Here is a 16,431-nt window from a genome sequence, read left to right on the forward strand (position 1 = left end):
GATACAGTTCAAATGAAACATATGGTAACTATTAACAAAAACCCCTAATGAATTCAAAAATATGCTTTTTATAGGAGCTTTCTCATAAGCAATAGTCATACATGTTTCTTAAACTGTATATATGGATATGTGTTTGGTTCTTTAATTCCACAAATGTTTGATGAAACCTACTGTGTACCAGACTATACAGCCACCTTGCATGGACTGTTTTGTTTCAAGCACGGAAATAGATATAACACTATGGAACCTCAAGATCTGAAGCCCAGGGCACCTGAGTGGCTCAGTGGTTGAGCATCTGCCTTTGGCTTAGGTCATGATCCCAGGATTCTTGAGTCCTGCATCAAGCTCCTTGTGGGGAGCCTGCTTCTCCTTCTGCCTATGTCTCTGCCTCTCTGTGTGTGTCTCTCATGAATAAATAAAATCTTAAAAAAAAAAAAAAAGACCTGAAGCCCAAATCCAGCCATGCCTCTTCTCTGAAGTCAAAGGCAAAAGACCAATCTTTAGACCAATACTCCTTCCGAAGGGTTCAGTGCCCAAGAAAACCATTCCATTTCTACGTGGGTAGTTCTACTTATCTACTGTCTTCTCACTTCTTTTGATGTCACATCAGTGATGATGCTAATCCTTGCCATTGAGCATCCACTGTATGGAACTGTCCTGTCTTTCATGTATTTTCTTCAACTGGAAGAAACTTCCAGTTGCATTCCACAACTTGTATTCCACAAGGAAGGAACACTTGGCCAAGAGTTTCTATACATAGGATAATGTAAGGCATGTAATTTAGAAATCAACATATAGCTTTAATTAATTTAAAATGAAGTGTCAGCATTTTAAAAATTTACTTATAACACTTTTCTAGAGAGACAACTCTCCTTCAAATTCAAAGATAAACCAAAAAAAAAAAAAAAACAACAAAAACAAAACAAAGATAAACCAGCTGAGAGACATTCAGCTGTTGACTGTGTGGTTTTACTTTGAAAGAGCAGTTATAAAATTCTGGGTGCATTAAACTTAGACTCTCCTACCTCCACATCATGCAATTATTTCATGAAAGTGAGCCTTGGAGGCTTAAAGCATCATACAGAATATAATGATATTCTAAAGTAATAGGCACTGGCTCCGTGGAGGCTAAAATATTTTTGTTTTGTAGTACAACTCATTGTTTAACATTTTTATTAAATATTTACTTATATGTGTTTGGCTATACACTTTGTAATCAAATAGAACAAAATATGGAAAAGACTTGTTGCTAGTCAACTTGTGATTTGGGGCAAGACATTCAATTCATCTTAAAATGCCTTTTTTTATAAGAAGAGATAGCTTATTTAGATAATTTATAAATACCTCATACAGATATTCCTGCACAGATATTTTGTGATCTCAGTCAATATTTTATCATGGAATCTCTCCAAATTTTTCTTCTCCTTTGTTTTAAAAAGACTCTAATTAGTATTTTCAAACTAGTGTTAGTGACCTCAGAGGCCAGCATGCCAATGGTTGTGTCCTGGCTTCCATCACTGACTGTGGCCTCACATAAGTTACTTCCCTTTCCAGGACTCCATTGGTTATTCTAAGGATTCAGTGAGTTTATGCAGGCGAAAGCTGAAAACTGTACCTTGTACATATTCAGAACCTAGTAAATATTTTCTATTTTTTTCTGAGGCACTTTCTCCATGAACATCTTTTAACTGCTTATCACCAACCTTTACCAACATTTACAGTCTTCTCAATGGAAGGGTTTTGGCTTTGTTTTATTATTTACTGGTCACAGAAGAGAAAATTTAATCTGAAAGACCTCATCTCCAGGCAGGGAGGAAATCTAGGGGCTAAGCTTAAAATATAACACACAGTGTGAATTTAAGTCCTTTTTTTTTTTTTTGAGAGAGAGAGAGAGAGAGAGAGAGAGAGAATGCACACAAGAGGGAGGTTGGGGGGAAGGAGAGAGAGAATCCTAAAAGTCTTCATGTTCAGCCTGGAGTCTGTTGGGGGCTCTCAATATCACAGCCCTGAGACCATGACCTCAGCCAAAATCAAGGGCCAGATGCTCAACTGACTGAGCCACCCAGGCGCCCCAAATGTAAGTTTATTTTTAAACCCCTCTCAAAAAAGATACATAAGAAGTAAAGAAATATCACTAACACTGTGTGGTAATTTTTCTGTAAAGGGGGAAACAGCTTTTCTAAACTGTAGAATCAGAGCAGTTCTTCCTGAAGGAAAGAAAAAATAGATGACCCAGCTATAAATGAAAGGATGCTGAAGGAGATACCTAGAGCCTATGCAATCCCTTCAATGTCCTGGTCTCTGGACATGACTTTCCACCCTGCCATGTACTCACCTGATACTCTTCCTCACAGGTGCACATTTGCCAGGATGCAGAGTCAGCATTCACACTCAGAGAACAAGAAGTAAACAGCTAAATGTAGAGATTGAGTCAAAATATACTTTCACTATAGATTAATATTGCCAAAATAAAAGCCCCCTCTATTTTTACCCAGAGAGATATTTGCCCCTTATTTGGAAATTGTATCAACCTCCAAATTCCCTAAGTTCCAAAGGTCAGGGTCTCAGCAGTAATCAATATCTCACAAAGACATAGGTATCTTGATATTTGATATTTCTGGAAATGAAGATTGATGTTATTCTATTTCTATAGGCTTATCTGCAACCTAGGTGCATGTGAAATTTCCTCTCTCTTCCTCCCTCCCTTTCTCTCTCTCTGTCTCTCTCTTTCACACACACACACACACACACACACACATGCACATACATGCATGTACAACAAAATTAATTATCCATTTAAGCCTACTTTTCTTACCCCAATTATGAGGACTTTGTCCCTAAAGAGAAGAAGACATGTCAGTTATAGATATTTTGTTTGGTCAGTGGTTTTAGGTAGAAGGTATCAAATCCCAGTGGCTCAGATGTATTGAAGTCTTCCAATACAAGTTAATACTCTCATGTGCATGATATTGTATACATGAATAACTCAGGTGAATGGGAAACAGAAGTTCAACTTCCTTAATTTGTTTTGGAATATCCACTGAGAGTAGAACTAGTAGAACTAGACATTTATACGTTAAACTCTTTTGAAAACATCTCCTGAACTCTAATTTTTAAACAATGGTAGTGATAGATGATAGTTGCTGGGAATGGAACTTCTAGAACTTGACCCATTGGCCTAGAGCCCATAGAAACAAATAGTAACAGCAGTTACCTTTTCCTGAAGACTTCAAATGCTTTATCAAAGCTACCACAGTTGGTCCTTTAAGCAACCTTAAGAAGTAGACCCGTACCCCATCTAATAAAGGAGGAATCTGAGCCTCAAAGAGATAGGGCAGAGATTTGAAATGCCCAGAAACTCACCAATTTACTTTTTCTGTCTTCCAAAACAGGACAAAGAAATTGAACTAAAAAATTCTACCCAAATTCAAAGAATGTCTTTGGTTTCATTTATTGCCAATATGTTTTTAGGGTTAATATGTGTTTTCAGGGAAGAAAATAATTACATGATTAACAATTATTGTACCTGCGTCTGATAACATTCCTGATAGTTCCTCAACTTTCATTTTTCTTTTACTTTTCTTTTTAGCTTTATTGAGGTATAATTGACAAAATTGTAAGATATTTAAAGTTTTATATCACAAAATTGGAATACATATACATTGTGAAAGGATTTCCACTTAATTACCACATTCATCACTTCTCATCTTTTTTTTTTTGTAAAAACACAAGTTCTACTCTCATAGCAAATTTTAATTATACAGTACAGTGTTATTAACTATAGTCACGTTATACATTTGATCCTCAGTCCTTGTTCATCTTACAACTGAAAGTTTATATACCCTTTTACCAAATCTTTCTTATTTCTCCAGACCCTCACAACATTTCTACTCTGATTCTAGAAGTTTCACTTTTTCTTTTTTTCTTTCTTTTTTTTTTTTTTTTTTTTTTTACATTCCACATATAAAGGATACCATACAGCATTTGTCTTTCTCTGTCTGGCTTATTTCACTTAGCATAATGCCCTCAAGGTTTATGTGATTGCAAATGGCAAGATTTTCTTCTTTCTCATTCCTGAATAATATTCTATTGTGTATATACCACATCTTCTTTATGCATTCACTCATTGAAGGACATTTATTTAGGCTGTTACCATATCTTGGCTTCTCTCAACAATGCTGCAATGAATATGCAAGCACAGCTATCTCTTTGATACCCTCTTTTCATTTCCTATGGGTATATAACCAGAAGTTTGGTTGCTGGATCATACAGTAGTTCTATTTTTTTTTTTTTTTGAGGAAATTTCATGCTGTTTTCCACAATGGCTGTGCAGTTTACACTCCCACCAACAGTGCACAAGGGTTTCCTTTCCTTCATACCCTTGCCAACACTTATTTTGTGACTTTTTCTTAATTACTATTTTAACAGTTGGGAGGTAATATCTCATTGTGATTTTAATCTACATTTCCCTGATGATTAGTGATGTTGAGCACCTCTTCATGCCCCTATTGGCCATTTGTGTACTTTCAATTTTTTTTTAAATTTTTATTTATTTTATGATAGTCACACACACACACAGAGAGAGAGAGAGAGAGAGAGCGAGGCAGAGACATAGGCAGAGGGAGAAGCAGGCTCCATGCACCGGGAGCCCGACGTGGGATTCGATCCTGGGTCTCCAGAATCGCGCCCTGGGCCAAAGGCAGGCGCCAAACTGCTGCGCCACCCAGGGATCCCCCATTTGTATACTTTCTATGGAAAAATGTTCAGTTTTTGTGCCCACTCATTTTTCTACTCTTGGGTTCTATTTAATTTTTGTTCCATTTATGGTAGTTCATTTTGTTCCTGATAATGTTTTGGTGTTTCTTTCTAATAATAACAATTCTGTGGCTTCTTTTTTTTTTTTTTCAGACTATTCCAGGCATTTCAGACAAGGAAAAGGCTGGTAAGTGGACATTTGGTTATGTTTTACATCATATTCTAGAATAAAATTCCATCTTCGTGTAGACATTTCATTAAATATCAAAAGTGTATATAGCTATTTAGCAGTATCATGGGAGATTAATAGGGACTGATGAGAAACATGGAAATGCAAAAAATTAGACTTGGATTGGTGGTTTCAGGTGCTTTTAAAAAAATCCTTTGATTTTGAAACATAGAACTTAGAAATTAGATATTTGTGATTTTTAAGAGCTGCATTAAAAGTTTATAGTGTCATCTAAAAAAATGACATGATTTAAATGACTTTACCCATCAAACTTAATGATTAAAACATTAGTTTTAGATGATTTTTATATGGAGAATATTCTCTTTCTAGTTCAGTGATCTTACTTTCACTGCTAGGTGGTTTTCACACAAAAGTTTTCATAGTTTATATGCTTCTATGAGCTAAACTTTTCTCTCATGTTTAGGCTTTGTCTGATTTCTTTAATATGTTGAAAAGTAGCCTTCAGAACAGAAGAAAAATATTGAACTGGCATCTTGTGTCAGTTCAAGAGAAAAACTGTTCAATTTAACAAGGCAGTGGTATTATATGGATTAGTAGCATGTAGTAACTGAATCCCAATTATAGTCCCAGTGCTCTAATACCATAAATAGATGTATTCACTGTCTAGTTGGGACCAGAAATAAATGGTTAAGTAACATTTGCATCACAAAGAGAAAGAAACTTAGCCAAAGTCATGCTTTATCTTGGGTTGTGACATTCTCTGTAATTTCCAAGAGTAGCTGCAATTTAAACAAAGTATATAACAGAGCAAAGCTGTCATCTTATTCCAGAACGTCAGCAAATTCTTTCATACCCCAAGGAGAAAATTAAGATGTGAATTTTTGGCTGGTGGGGAAGGGGAAGAAGGGATGGAAATGCTACTGCTTGGGGGAATGGAGAGCAGAGATATCTTTAAATGATTTCCGTTTGATAGGGAGAAGACCTTCAATTTTTCAAGCTTCTCAAATATTTTAAAGATATGTTTATAAAAACAAAGAACTAACTAAACAAAAAGTGTAACTATAATGTAACTACCGCATTTTATCATAATTCAACTGCAAGAAACAAAAACAAGACATTGTTACTTTTCAATGCTCTATTTGGGTCATTTCTATAATGATGGGGCATGAATGAAAAAAGCTGATAAATTCCATTCAAAGAGATGGAATCTCTTTGAAAGTAGGATCTACCAGTTGATACAAATGACCTACCCAGGTCTCAGATGCTTAACCCAGATGGACTGATTTGAATAGAACCTGGCTTCTGTGTATTAAATCATTAGAGTGATAGAATGTACTCCACCATGGAGTTTGATATGGATTTCTTAAGAATGTACTGATTAGCTTAGAAGGAAATGTAATTTTGTTTGATAGTATAAGAAAGAAATGATTTTTTTTAAATCAGTGAATTTATGTGTCAAGATAAAGGCTTGTGTTTGAATATTTTGTGACAATTAAAACAGAATATGACTTATTTCAAGTTTTAAAGGACCATAACAGACTAAGCAAACTAATTCTTATATTTCTAAACTTTATTATGACCCTATTTAAAATATTTTCAGTATTATATACAAATATGAATCTCTTTATTCCTCTTTATGAATCTTGGATTTTAAGCTCTGCAAGACAGAAGAGTGGCAATGAAGAGAGAGTACCTACTCAATCTTCTGAGGGTTAATTGAGCTCTTAAATAGGATTAAGCTTCATTCCCGCCCCTAAGGCCTGTTATTTTTTTTTCTGTCTTGTTAAATGAATGTAGCCTATTGTTCCATATTAAGAAAGTCTATTTTTAATCTGTGTGACCTCTCATCCAAGCCAACTGGAACCAATCCCACCAGGCCTTGTGAAGCTCTAAAAAAAATCATTTTGGGTACATTCCATTAATAATTCTTGAGATACAGTTGTGTGGTTGTTTCTGTGTATGCTTTAAGTAGACATCTTCTATTCTGATTCATGTTGCTATATAAATACATCCTGGTGGAATTAATCCTGCTGCTCATCTTCCACCTTGTGATGACAAAAATTTCCAAGGAGAAGCACTTTGAAAGAGCCTCCCATTGGTTCGTTATTCCAGAAATATACGTATTGAACAGCAACATATTCTAGGCATCTTATTAGGTTATATCAAGGAAGCAGTTTACCAATAAGGCATGTTCCTTGTCCTGAAGGAACTCAATCTCTAGTCAAGAATAATCCATTAGCCGAGCATCTACCTTTTCTTCTTCTAAATTGAGAATTTCTTAAACCACCTTATTCAGAAAGTTCCCAGAAAAAGAATCAAAGTATTAAAATGTACATTCTCATGATCTGAAATAGAATCCAATTAATTTGCTTTAAAAAATCATAATCACATAGTAATGTATAATCATATCCAACATATAGTATTTTCATATAACCTCCCTCATGCCACCAGCAACTGTATGCCCCTAAAGAATGGGCCCAATGCCTTTGGTATATTCTCTAGCACATCTGCTTCCTATCTGTGTGGCCTTAAGCAAGTTACTTAACCTCCTCATTTTCTCATTTCTAGAGTATAAATAAAGAAGCTGCCATGTTGTTGTTGTAAGGCAACAATGCTTGGCACAAAATAGGCCCTAAAAAATGGTAGCTGTTTTTTATGATAATTGGTTGTGCTTATAACTACCATGTGTACAAGCCAAATAGAATCTAGCTGTGTTACTGCTGCCCATGTCTGCTCTAAGAGCTCTTAAATGCTTCCTCGGGGCACCAATTAACAGTTAAGCAGCCGTCCATGTGGAAAAAAGAGATCACTTTCTCTGTAAGCCTCTGAGTAAGTTAATTCAGACAGAAGTTATCATAGCATAGGCAGAGTTGGTCGTATTTTAACCTCTCATTAGAAAGTCCTGTCTCTATTAGGGTGAAATTCTCTCTTGTGAACAGATAATCTTCAGTTTTCACAAACAATTAGTCCATGAGAAATGTATACCCTGCATCCTCTCTTCCTATGACTACATTATCCACTGCATCCCTAATCCCGGGGTAATTGGATCCTATCTTCCCAGCTCCCATCCTCACTCCCTCACCCCCTGTACACAATGCTGTCAACACTGCCTTCTAATCAACCATCATCCCTTCTCCCTGCCATTGCATTAATGGAGCCCTCCACTTCCCACTGGACTTTCACAACAGCAACCAGAACTGCTTTCCCTGCCTCGACCTGTCATTACATCAGTCCACTCTCTAATGGTCACCAGAGTAATGTTTGAAAAGCACCACCTGGTCATATCAATTCCTGCCTGAACATATTCTTTGTCTCCCTGCTCTCCACAGGCTAAGGTCAAACTTCCTGCATGATACCTGGCCATTTGTAATCTGGTAGTAGTATAATTTATCATACTAGATATGCCCTTTTGTCACTGAGATCCACTACTTCTTCCCAGCTCTGTGCCCTGGAGGCTTGACTAGTGTGGACAGAATCAGTGGGCTGCCCACCTTTTTATCTTCCCTATTTCACCAATGAGGAGCTGGAGGCAACTGGGAGGAAAATAAGGCAGGGCATGACAGTGGGACTGTGAGGTTGGGTAGTTAGTTCCCATCTCTTTCCCAAGGAATCACTGCTGGCTTCTCTTAGGTGACCCTTTCCACCCAACTTAGCAGGTGCTGAAAATCATTCTCCTCTTGCCCTTCTGGCTTCCCTAATCTTTATAAATAGTTCTGTTACCAAGCTTTCCTCAGTTTACCCAATATACCATCTGTTTTCTGCTAGGAGTCTCTCCAATATATCTACCAGTATTTTCTCTTATTTCTCTTCTCTTGTGTTGGTTTGCTGGTTTGTTCTTCCTACTTTAGCCACTTCATTCAGTTATAGAAACTTTTCCATTAGTATCAAGTTTCTACTTTTGCCTGGATCATGCAATCACCTTTCAAAAAATATGGATGATAGGCAGAGATAGAGAAAGAGAGAAATGGTTTATTCTGGGGGAAAAGAGGATATGGACCATGTTTCTCTTCATCTTCAGTGAATATAGTTTCATTTAATTGCATGGGAGAAAAAATTTTTACATTTATGATTTAGAATCACCCTCTATAGATGTATATAAATTAGAAAATTAGCATTGCATTTTTAGTCACCAAAATATGACTCTCTGAGCATATTTGAAAAGTAGTAATATTGAGTAATATGAAATCTCTCATTCTAAAATGAAATCACAGAACACCTTGCAAATTTTGTCAGAATGCATGGCAGCTCTGGAAAATAGACCATAATTATTGGCCAAATATGGCAAATTTTTTGCCTTGCATATCTTTAAAATTATACTTGTTTTATTAGATCCAATATTAGATCCAAATTTATTATATCTCCTTAATGATTTCCCAGGCAGAGTTAGTCATTGATTTTTCTGTGCTCCTAGAAATCTCTATAGGTTTGTTACAGCAATCTTTATCATCTTGCTTTGTTGTATGTCCTCATCTCTAGGCCATGAACTTTCCTAGAAAAGGAATATTGTCTTTGTGTGCCCTATAATTAAAACAGCTAATAAGCACATAGTGAGTGTTCTGTAAATACATGCTAACCAATAAATTATAATTACAAAGATGCTTTAGCTTCAATCTTGATGATTTAATGTTGATATGGTTCTAAAAATTTATTTAACTGCCCCTACCCCCCAGTACTCCTACTACCCCCACAACTGCCAAATATTTCAACTGGATAATTAATTAATGGTGTTATTTGGGGATCTATCCCACACAAATATGTAAAGGGCACCATTGAGAAAAATGACTTAGAATGTGACTTTGGTTGTCATTTTTCTTAGAATGTTTGTATTCCTGCCTCTAGGTTAGTTCATTGGCAAGAAAATGTTAAAATCAAGATAATGAATAATTGTAGCCTGAAACACTCGTGAAAGATAGCTTTCAGAAGCATATAACAGATTCACAGTCTCTCTAAACTCTGTGTTGTGGCTACTAAGGCAGAACATAGAAATCAAACACTTCTTTGTGACAAATATGTGAGGGGGAAAAAATCAGGGTTTTTCATAATTTCATTCCAAGTTCTTGTAAACATACCAATAACAAAGCCCAGATTTGGTGCCTTTTGGTATTAATTTTCTTGACTGCCTTTGATCACTGAGAAGGGGAATACAGACAACAACAACAGCAGAAAAGAGCTAAAATGCAAAGATGTGCTCCCCTTTCCAATCTCACTATCATTGCTTGATACAGACTCATCCCTGTGATGTATTCCACTCTAAGTCATGTTTCAATATCTACTGATATTGAGATTTAATGAAAGAATAAAAATAGGTCTGCTGTATTTCAGAGTTTTCCTTTGAAAGACTGCTCTATGTCATATCTCTAGATCACATTTGTTTTAGTGCTGTCTCACTCACTAGGCTGTAAGCACCTTGGAAGACAGAATTTTGTTTTATTCAACTCATACTCCCTATGCCCGATGTTAGGGTAGTTCCTGGATGTTTGGTAAATAAGCAAATAAATAAAATCCTTTTTTCAAAAAAAATCAGCAAATGCTTTACTCCATATGCATAATACTCCTAGAGCCAAAAGCAAAATCGTATCATTCTATTCTAAGTGAAGCATTTTCTGGGACTGTAAAGACCCCAAGCTGTTTAAAAGGGTTCGACAGAAAAAAAAGGGGGGGGGGAGTTCGGCAGGATCTGAAAATTGTCTTTATCTGACCGGGCAGGGCTTTGGCCAACATTCCAAATTCTTTATTCCCTTTCACTCTCCAAAAATGAATTTCATTATTTTTATACTAGTAGCTTATAAATACTCACTTGCTTCACTTTTCTTAGTATTATGGTTTCTGCTTGCCTGCTTTTTTATGAGGAAGGAATTTAGGGTATGCCCACACATAACCTCTCAGTTTCTCTGAAACCTAATGTAAACTAATCCATGAAAAGTTGGCTGTGGTCGACTGGGCTGTTGAGAGGAAGCACATTAGCTTTCAGGTATCAAGGAATTCATGAAAAATATAAGTAAGCTATTCTTAAATGCCAAAAATCTTGAATTCATAGGATATTTTTCAATACAAATAACTTTCTGAATCTGCTTCTAAATGTTCTGTTGGTATTTCATTTATTACCAGGTAGGAAAATAAATCTACTGTATCACCAGAACCAATCAAACATATTTCCTTTTCTACCCAATCATATTTCAAGTGACACGAGTACATGATAATTCTCTTTAATGAGTTCCAATTTGAACCATTTTTCTTCTACTTGGCATGGTCTTCCCCAGGTCTCTATAGCCAAAGGCAGCTATATCTTTCTATGGCATATAGTGATACTTGTGATGTATTTCTGTTCATGAATTATCTTCCATATCACACTGTAAGCTCTTAAAGGCCTAAACCCCTCGATTTCATGTTTGTCACCCCACATCCAGTGTAGTATCCTTGCACAAGCAGATGCCCAAGAAAGATTGAATCAATCTATTTATTTGACATACCCAGCAACTCCTCCAGGCGCTACGTTAATCTCCAGCTTATCAATAACAATAACTTTCCACATTTGATGAACTTAAAATTTCTTCCTCCAAAAAGTCTTGTGCATATTTTGCTCCCTACTTTATCCCTTGAAAGAATGGCTATCAGGACTGTGAAGGAGTAGCTAGGAACTACCAGTCCAGGCTAATGACACAATTTTTCATTTTGGTATTTTAATTGACATTGACTTTTTTTATCCCTAGAAAAATTAGTCATTTCTGATCTTCCCTGAAGAATAATTTATTAAAAGGCCCCTTTGCATTAGTTGTATTTTATAGAGCAATAGAAGAACTTTCATTTAGTTTGAAAATTATATCTGATCATTTTTAGATGCTCTCAAATTTTATCTTTATACAGTTTGCAATGCACAATTTGCACTTCAGTTACTTTTATTAATAATACGAATATATACACAAATATATACTCACAAGATAACTGTACATTGACTCTGCTTTCTTCAAAGAGGTCCACTGACTTTGGAAAGGTAAATATGGCAAAGTATTACTTCGACCTTCTGAGTATGAAGTGGCCTACAAACTCTACTGGTAGGACTTTGCTTTCCTTTTTTTGTTGAACCTCCCTTGATTTGAAGGACTTCGATTTGTTTCTCTATGGACAAAAGTTTAAGATCATCTTACAGATGGATTTATAAGCATTTCTATTATAAACTAAAAATATGATTTTGAGACATGGTTTATCTTAAGTAGGAAATCCAAGATAGTTAGTTATTAACAACCATAACAAATTTATTGATGCCCAAGATAAGGCTGGTGACCATTTTGTTGTATGAAGGCTGTGCAGAACACAAGTTTGGCTATGTCAGAATGGACCATGGATTTAAGAAAGTATTTTGTCCTGATTACTGTAATCAGGTAAAAGAGATCTTATAAATTCTACAAGTCAAATTTAAGCAAAATGATCTCCCAAAGCCCTTGCTTGCCCATCACAATGTGGTTTTGGCTTTGGCTTTAAGATCTTTCTAACCAGAAGACACATTCCAGTGACTCCCAACTGCTAATGTTATAAACTTCTTAATATAATAATCAATTCTTTCTTATGGATTTAAGCAAATACAAAGAGGATAATAGTACAGTTTTCACTTTAGTTTATCTGCCGTTTTAAGTCTATGGTCTTCTTGGATATATTTACCCAAATGTTTTCCCCACTGTGCTCTGATCTCCTACATTTTCTCTGCATCAGTGTAATCTCAGCCTCCTAGAAGGTTTTTGACTTAACGTTTGTTAAATGAATGGTTGAATAAATGATAATAGCAAGTGTTTACTCTGCCTGCACTTTTCTGAGCACTTTATATATATGAACTCAATAAATCCTCTAGCAACCTTATAAGGTTAAGTGTTACTATTTTCCACATTATAGAGATGAGGAACCTGAGACTCAGAGGTTTCCTAAAATACCCAAAGTCACACTTTGTTCAATGCAAGACTCAAAGCAAGCAACACAGACTAGAATGCATGCTCCTAACTACTATGCTGTATGTAGTGGTTAAATGCCAAGACTCCTCAGGCTGATGAACAAATTTTTCCATGATCTGACCCTGGCCTTCCTTCCTAACCTTATCTCCCATCCTCTTCTAACATGTACCTTCCGCTGTAACCATGGTAGCAACACTTTTTGCCTAAATTTGCTTCTACATAACTTGACCTTTGATCCTCCTGTTTCCTTTCAGAAATTAACTCCCTCGGCTCCCAAGGTCTCATTTAGGTCTCACCTTCACCATAAAGTCTTCTATGACAACTTCTGCTCATATTAATTTCCTACTTTTTGAAATAATGCCATTTTCATGTTTAATGATACGTGGGTTGTCATTGTGTGTTGAGTGATTTCTTTGTCTCAGCATTGCCTCCAATAGTCTTAAACATCTTGTTAAAAGTCATTAAGTATAGCACTGTACACTTAAAAGGGTTTATTTTAATAAATAAACTGTTTTGGAGGGAATAATTTTAGATTCACAGAAAAATTTAGTGGAAAGTAGAGTTCAAACATATGACATTCTTTTAAGGGCAAAGCTATGGATATGGTTAAAAGATCAGGGGTTGCGGGTAGGGAGGCATGAACTGATGAAGCACAGAGGATTTAGGGGACAGGGAAACTATTCTGTGTGATACTACAATGGTACAGCATGTAGGCTTTTCAGTTGGTGTCTTTCACTTAGTATCATTTAAGGTTCCTTCATGCCTTTTCATTATTTGACAGCTCATTTCTTTTTAGCAACTAAGTAATACTTCATTATATAGATATACCTCAGTTTAAAGAGCTTATTTAATACATTCTTAGTGTAAACACTTTTTAAAAACTCATTAATCATAAAATAATTGCACACTCCACTTACATTTTTGTCTTTAGGCAAAAAGTAATTCTATTCTCTTAGTCATTGATTTCAATTACTTCATTTCTTTCCTGTGGAATTTCTTCAGGTTTTCAAATGAAAAATACTACCACTCAATATATGCATTACAACAGCTGTTATTTATTTTGTACCTAACATGTAGTTTCTGAGAAGAGAGATAGACCCTCCTAATACTAAGCTACACGGTCCATGAATCCCTTGGGCTCCAAAGCTGATGTTTTATCTACCTCTTTATGCCTAATATCACCATTTTTCCACCTCCAATGATCTAACGAAAGTATGAATTCACATAATTTATATGATCTACATATTCCTGTCCTTATGCCTTTGCTTCCAAAGTTTACTGCCCCCAAAATACTCTTCTATTCTTTTTCTCCAAACCATACTTTTCCTTTAAGGACTCATTTGAGTGCCACTTTTTCCACCACGCCTCCTCTGACTGCTCTACTCTTCAATTAATTCTTCCTTTGAATCAGACAAGTTTCACTGCTCCTAGGTCACAAGGAACATCCTAGGTCCATGTGACCACCTATCCTAACTCATGCAAAGTCCACTGTACAAGAGACAGGCAAGTAGGGGTTGGGGAGGGACACACTTGACTCAAGGTCAGAGAAGAGATGGGTAGACCAATGGACAATCTCTTTCTGTCTTTCTGCCTCTCTTCTCTCTCTCTCTGTTAAATTATGAGCTGAAGAAATAGTCAACCTACAATAGGTGTTTTGGTGAAAAGTTCACATGGACTATGAGATAAAGTAACAGAGGAAACCACCTTGCAAAAAAGAGCAGAATAATGGCAGAGTTGGGCTAAGACAGAGAAGTGCAGAACAACGCAAACTAGAGAAAGAAATGAAAAAAGTAGCTCCTTTCATTCCAGATGACTCCCTAGGTGTCAGCTTCAATTCTTAGAAGGTCTATGTCCCACAGATCTGCAGAATATTTCTGTATTCTCATGCCTCCTCAGGCTTTTAGTTGGACTGAACATGAATTAGTTCCTTACACTCAGATAATTAGACATCTTTCTTCAAATTCAGATTGCATGTACAATTAGTATCAAAAATTGTCTATTATTTAATTTTACCCAATGTCTTACATCATTCTCTACTTCTTACATATGTGTCCCGTCCCCTAAAATATGCTATAAGCAGCCTCAATGAAAAGCCATCACATATTTTTGTTTAGTTTTAATCTATAAGACCTACCATCAACTAAGTATATAGTGAATGTCCAATAAAATTTTAACTTTTCACAGCTATACTGCCTTTTTAGTCTACAGAGCTATCTTACTACTTCATAATTACCTGCAACCCATAGAACCTTTCCTAGCTCTTTTAGCTATACTCACCTACATCAGCACCATTTTATCTTGTATTTATGAGATTCATGGATTTTCTCTTTCCTCCTGACCAAATAAATTATCTCCTTTTTAAAACCGCTCAACTTGGGATCCCTGGGTGGCGCAGCGGTTTGGCGCCTGCCTTTGGCCCAGGGCGCGATCCTGGAGACCCGGGATCGAATCCCACGTCGGGCTCCCGGTGCATGAAGCCTGCTTCTCCCTCTGCCTGTGTCTCTGCCTCTCTCTCTCTCTCTGTGACTATCCTAAGTAAATAATAATAAAAAAAAAAAACCACTCAACTTTATCCTGAACATGCCATTTGGTTTTTAATTTGCATTGTAATGTGTTTGAGTCAAGTGCTGATACCCTCAACAATTTAGTACGTTCAAAAGACTATATCACATTCTCCCATTCCACTAAACACAGTAAGATATTAAATAATAATAGCTAACATTGTAAAACCAAAAGAAGGAAAAATAAACAAATAATCGGGAGGGGGAGACACTTGGTACATTTTTTTAAATAAAGTATCTTTATGAGAAAAAAATCAGAATTCTCCTAGATATATCTATATTCTATGACTTAGTATTTTTTAATTTAAAAAAATTACCCACATAGTGGGTATTTCAGTGATGTTTCTTCCCCTGAGACCCTAATGGCTATATTCTAGCTACAATGATAAAGACATTAGCTTTCATTTTTTTCAAAGAAATATCAGCCAGATGACTCAAAGAGGAACATGAGGCTTTTCTTCTTTTATAACTATAGTGAAGTGGGAAGCTGGCTTGTTTTTTATATACAGAAACTTTCATCATTTTGTAATATTTTTGAGCTCCAAATTTGGGGGCCTTTAAAAAAGTCATCTCTGTCTAACTTGTGACCCTGACACTGAGATGGCACTCATCATTCTGCAGCTAATCAAGAACCATCCCCCCAGATGGTCCAGGACAACAGAACATAAACAGAACAGTGACCCCTCATCCTCACATGCAGGCAGCACCCTGGCCTTTTTGTGATGCAGACAAGAGGACTGTGATATAGAGATGTGATAAATGTCTTTCCAAATGGAGAAATTCTGACACACATACAAATATCTTCAGGCATTCCAAAAGCATTCCCATCTACAATGTAAGTTTAGTTTTGAAAAATAACCGCAGATCACAGATATCAAGACATTTTCCTAAAGGAAACACAATATAAAATTTCAGCAAAGTAGGTTTAGTTAGATTACAGATAGAAGTTAAAAGGAAGCCATAGTTCCTTTTTTTTTTTTTTTTT

The 16,431-nt window shown here is 36.0% G+C and overlaps 1 protein-coding gene across 7 annotated transcripts in view; it reads left to right on the forward strand.

The window, feature by feature from the left end:
• DLC1 (DLC1 Rho GTPase activating protein) overlaps positions 1–16,431 on the forward strand; it is a 409,505-nt gene that overhangs the window by 199,522 nt on the left and 193,552 nt on the right. For all 7 annotated transcript variants that reach the window (XR_008665666.1, XR_008665667.1, XM_055334964.1 and 4 more), the window contains one exon: positions 4,909–4,942. Coding sequence is in view for 5 of the 7 variants with exons in the window: in XM_055334964.1 (XP_055190939.1) it covers positions 4,909–4,942 (34 nt within the window). In the remaining 2 variants the exon portion in view is untranslated. The remainder of the gene's footprint in view (positions 1–4,908; positions 4,943–16,431) is intronic.

This window comes from Nyctereutes procyonoides, unplaced genomic scaffold, assembly GCF_905146905.1.
Source record: "Nyctereutes procyonoides isolate TBG_1078 unplaced genomic scaffold, NYPRO_anot_genome, whole genome shotgun sequence".
NCBI classification, from domain to species: Eukaryota; Metazoa; Chordata; class Mammalia; order Carnivora; family Canidae; genus Nyctereutes; species Nyctereutes procyonoides.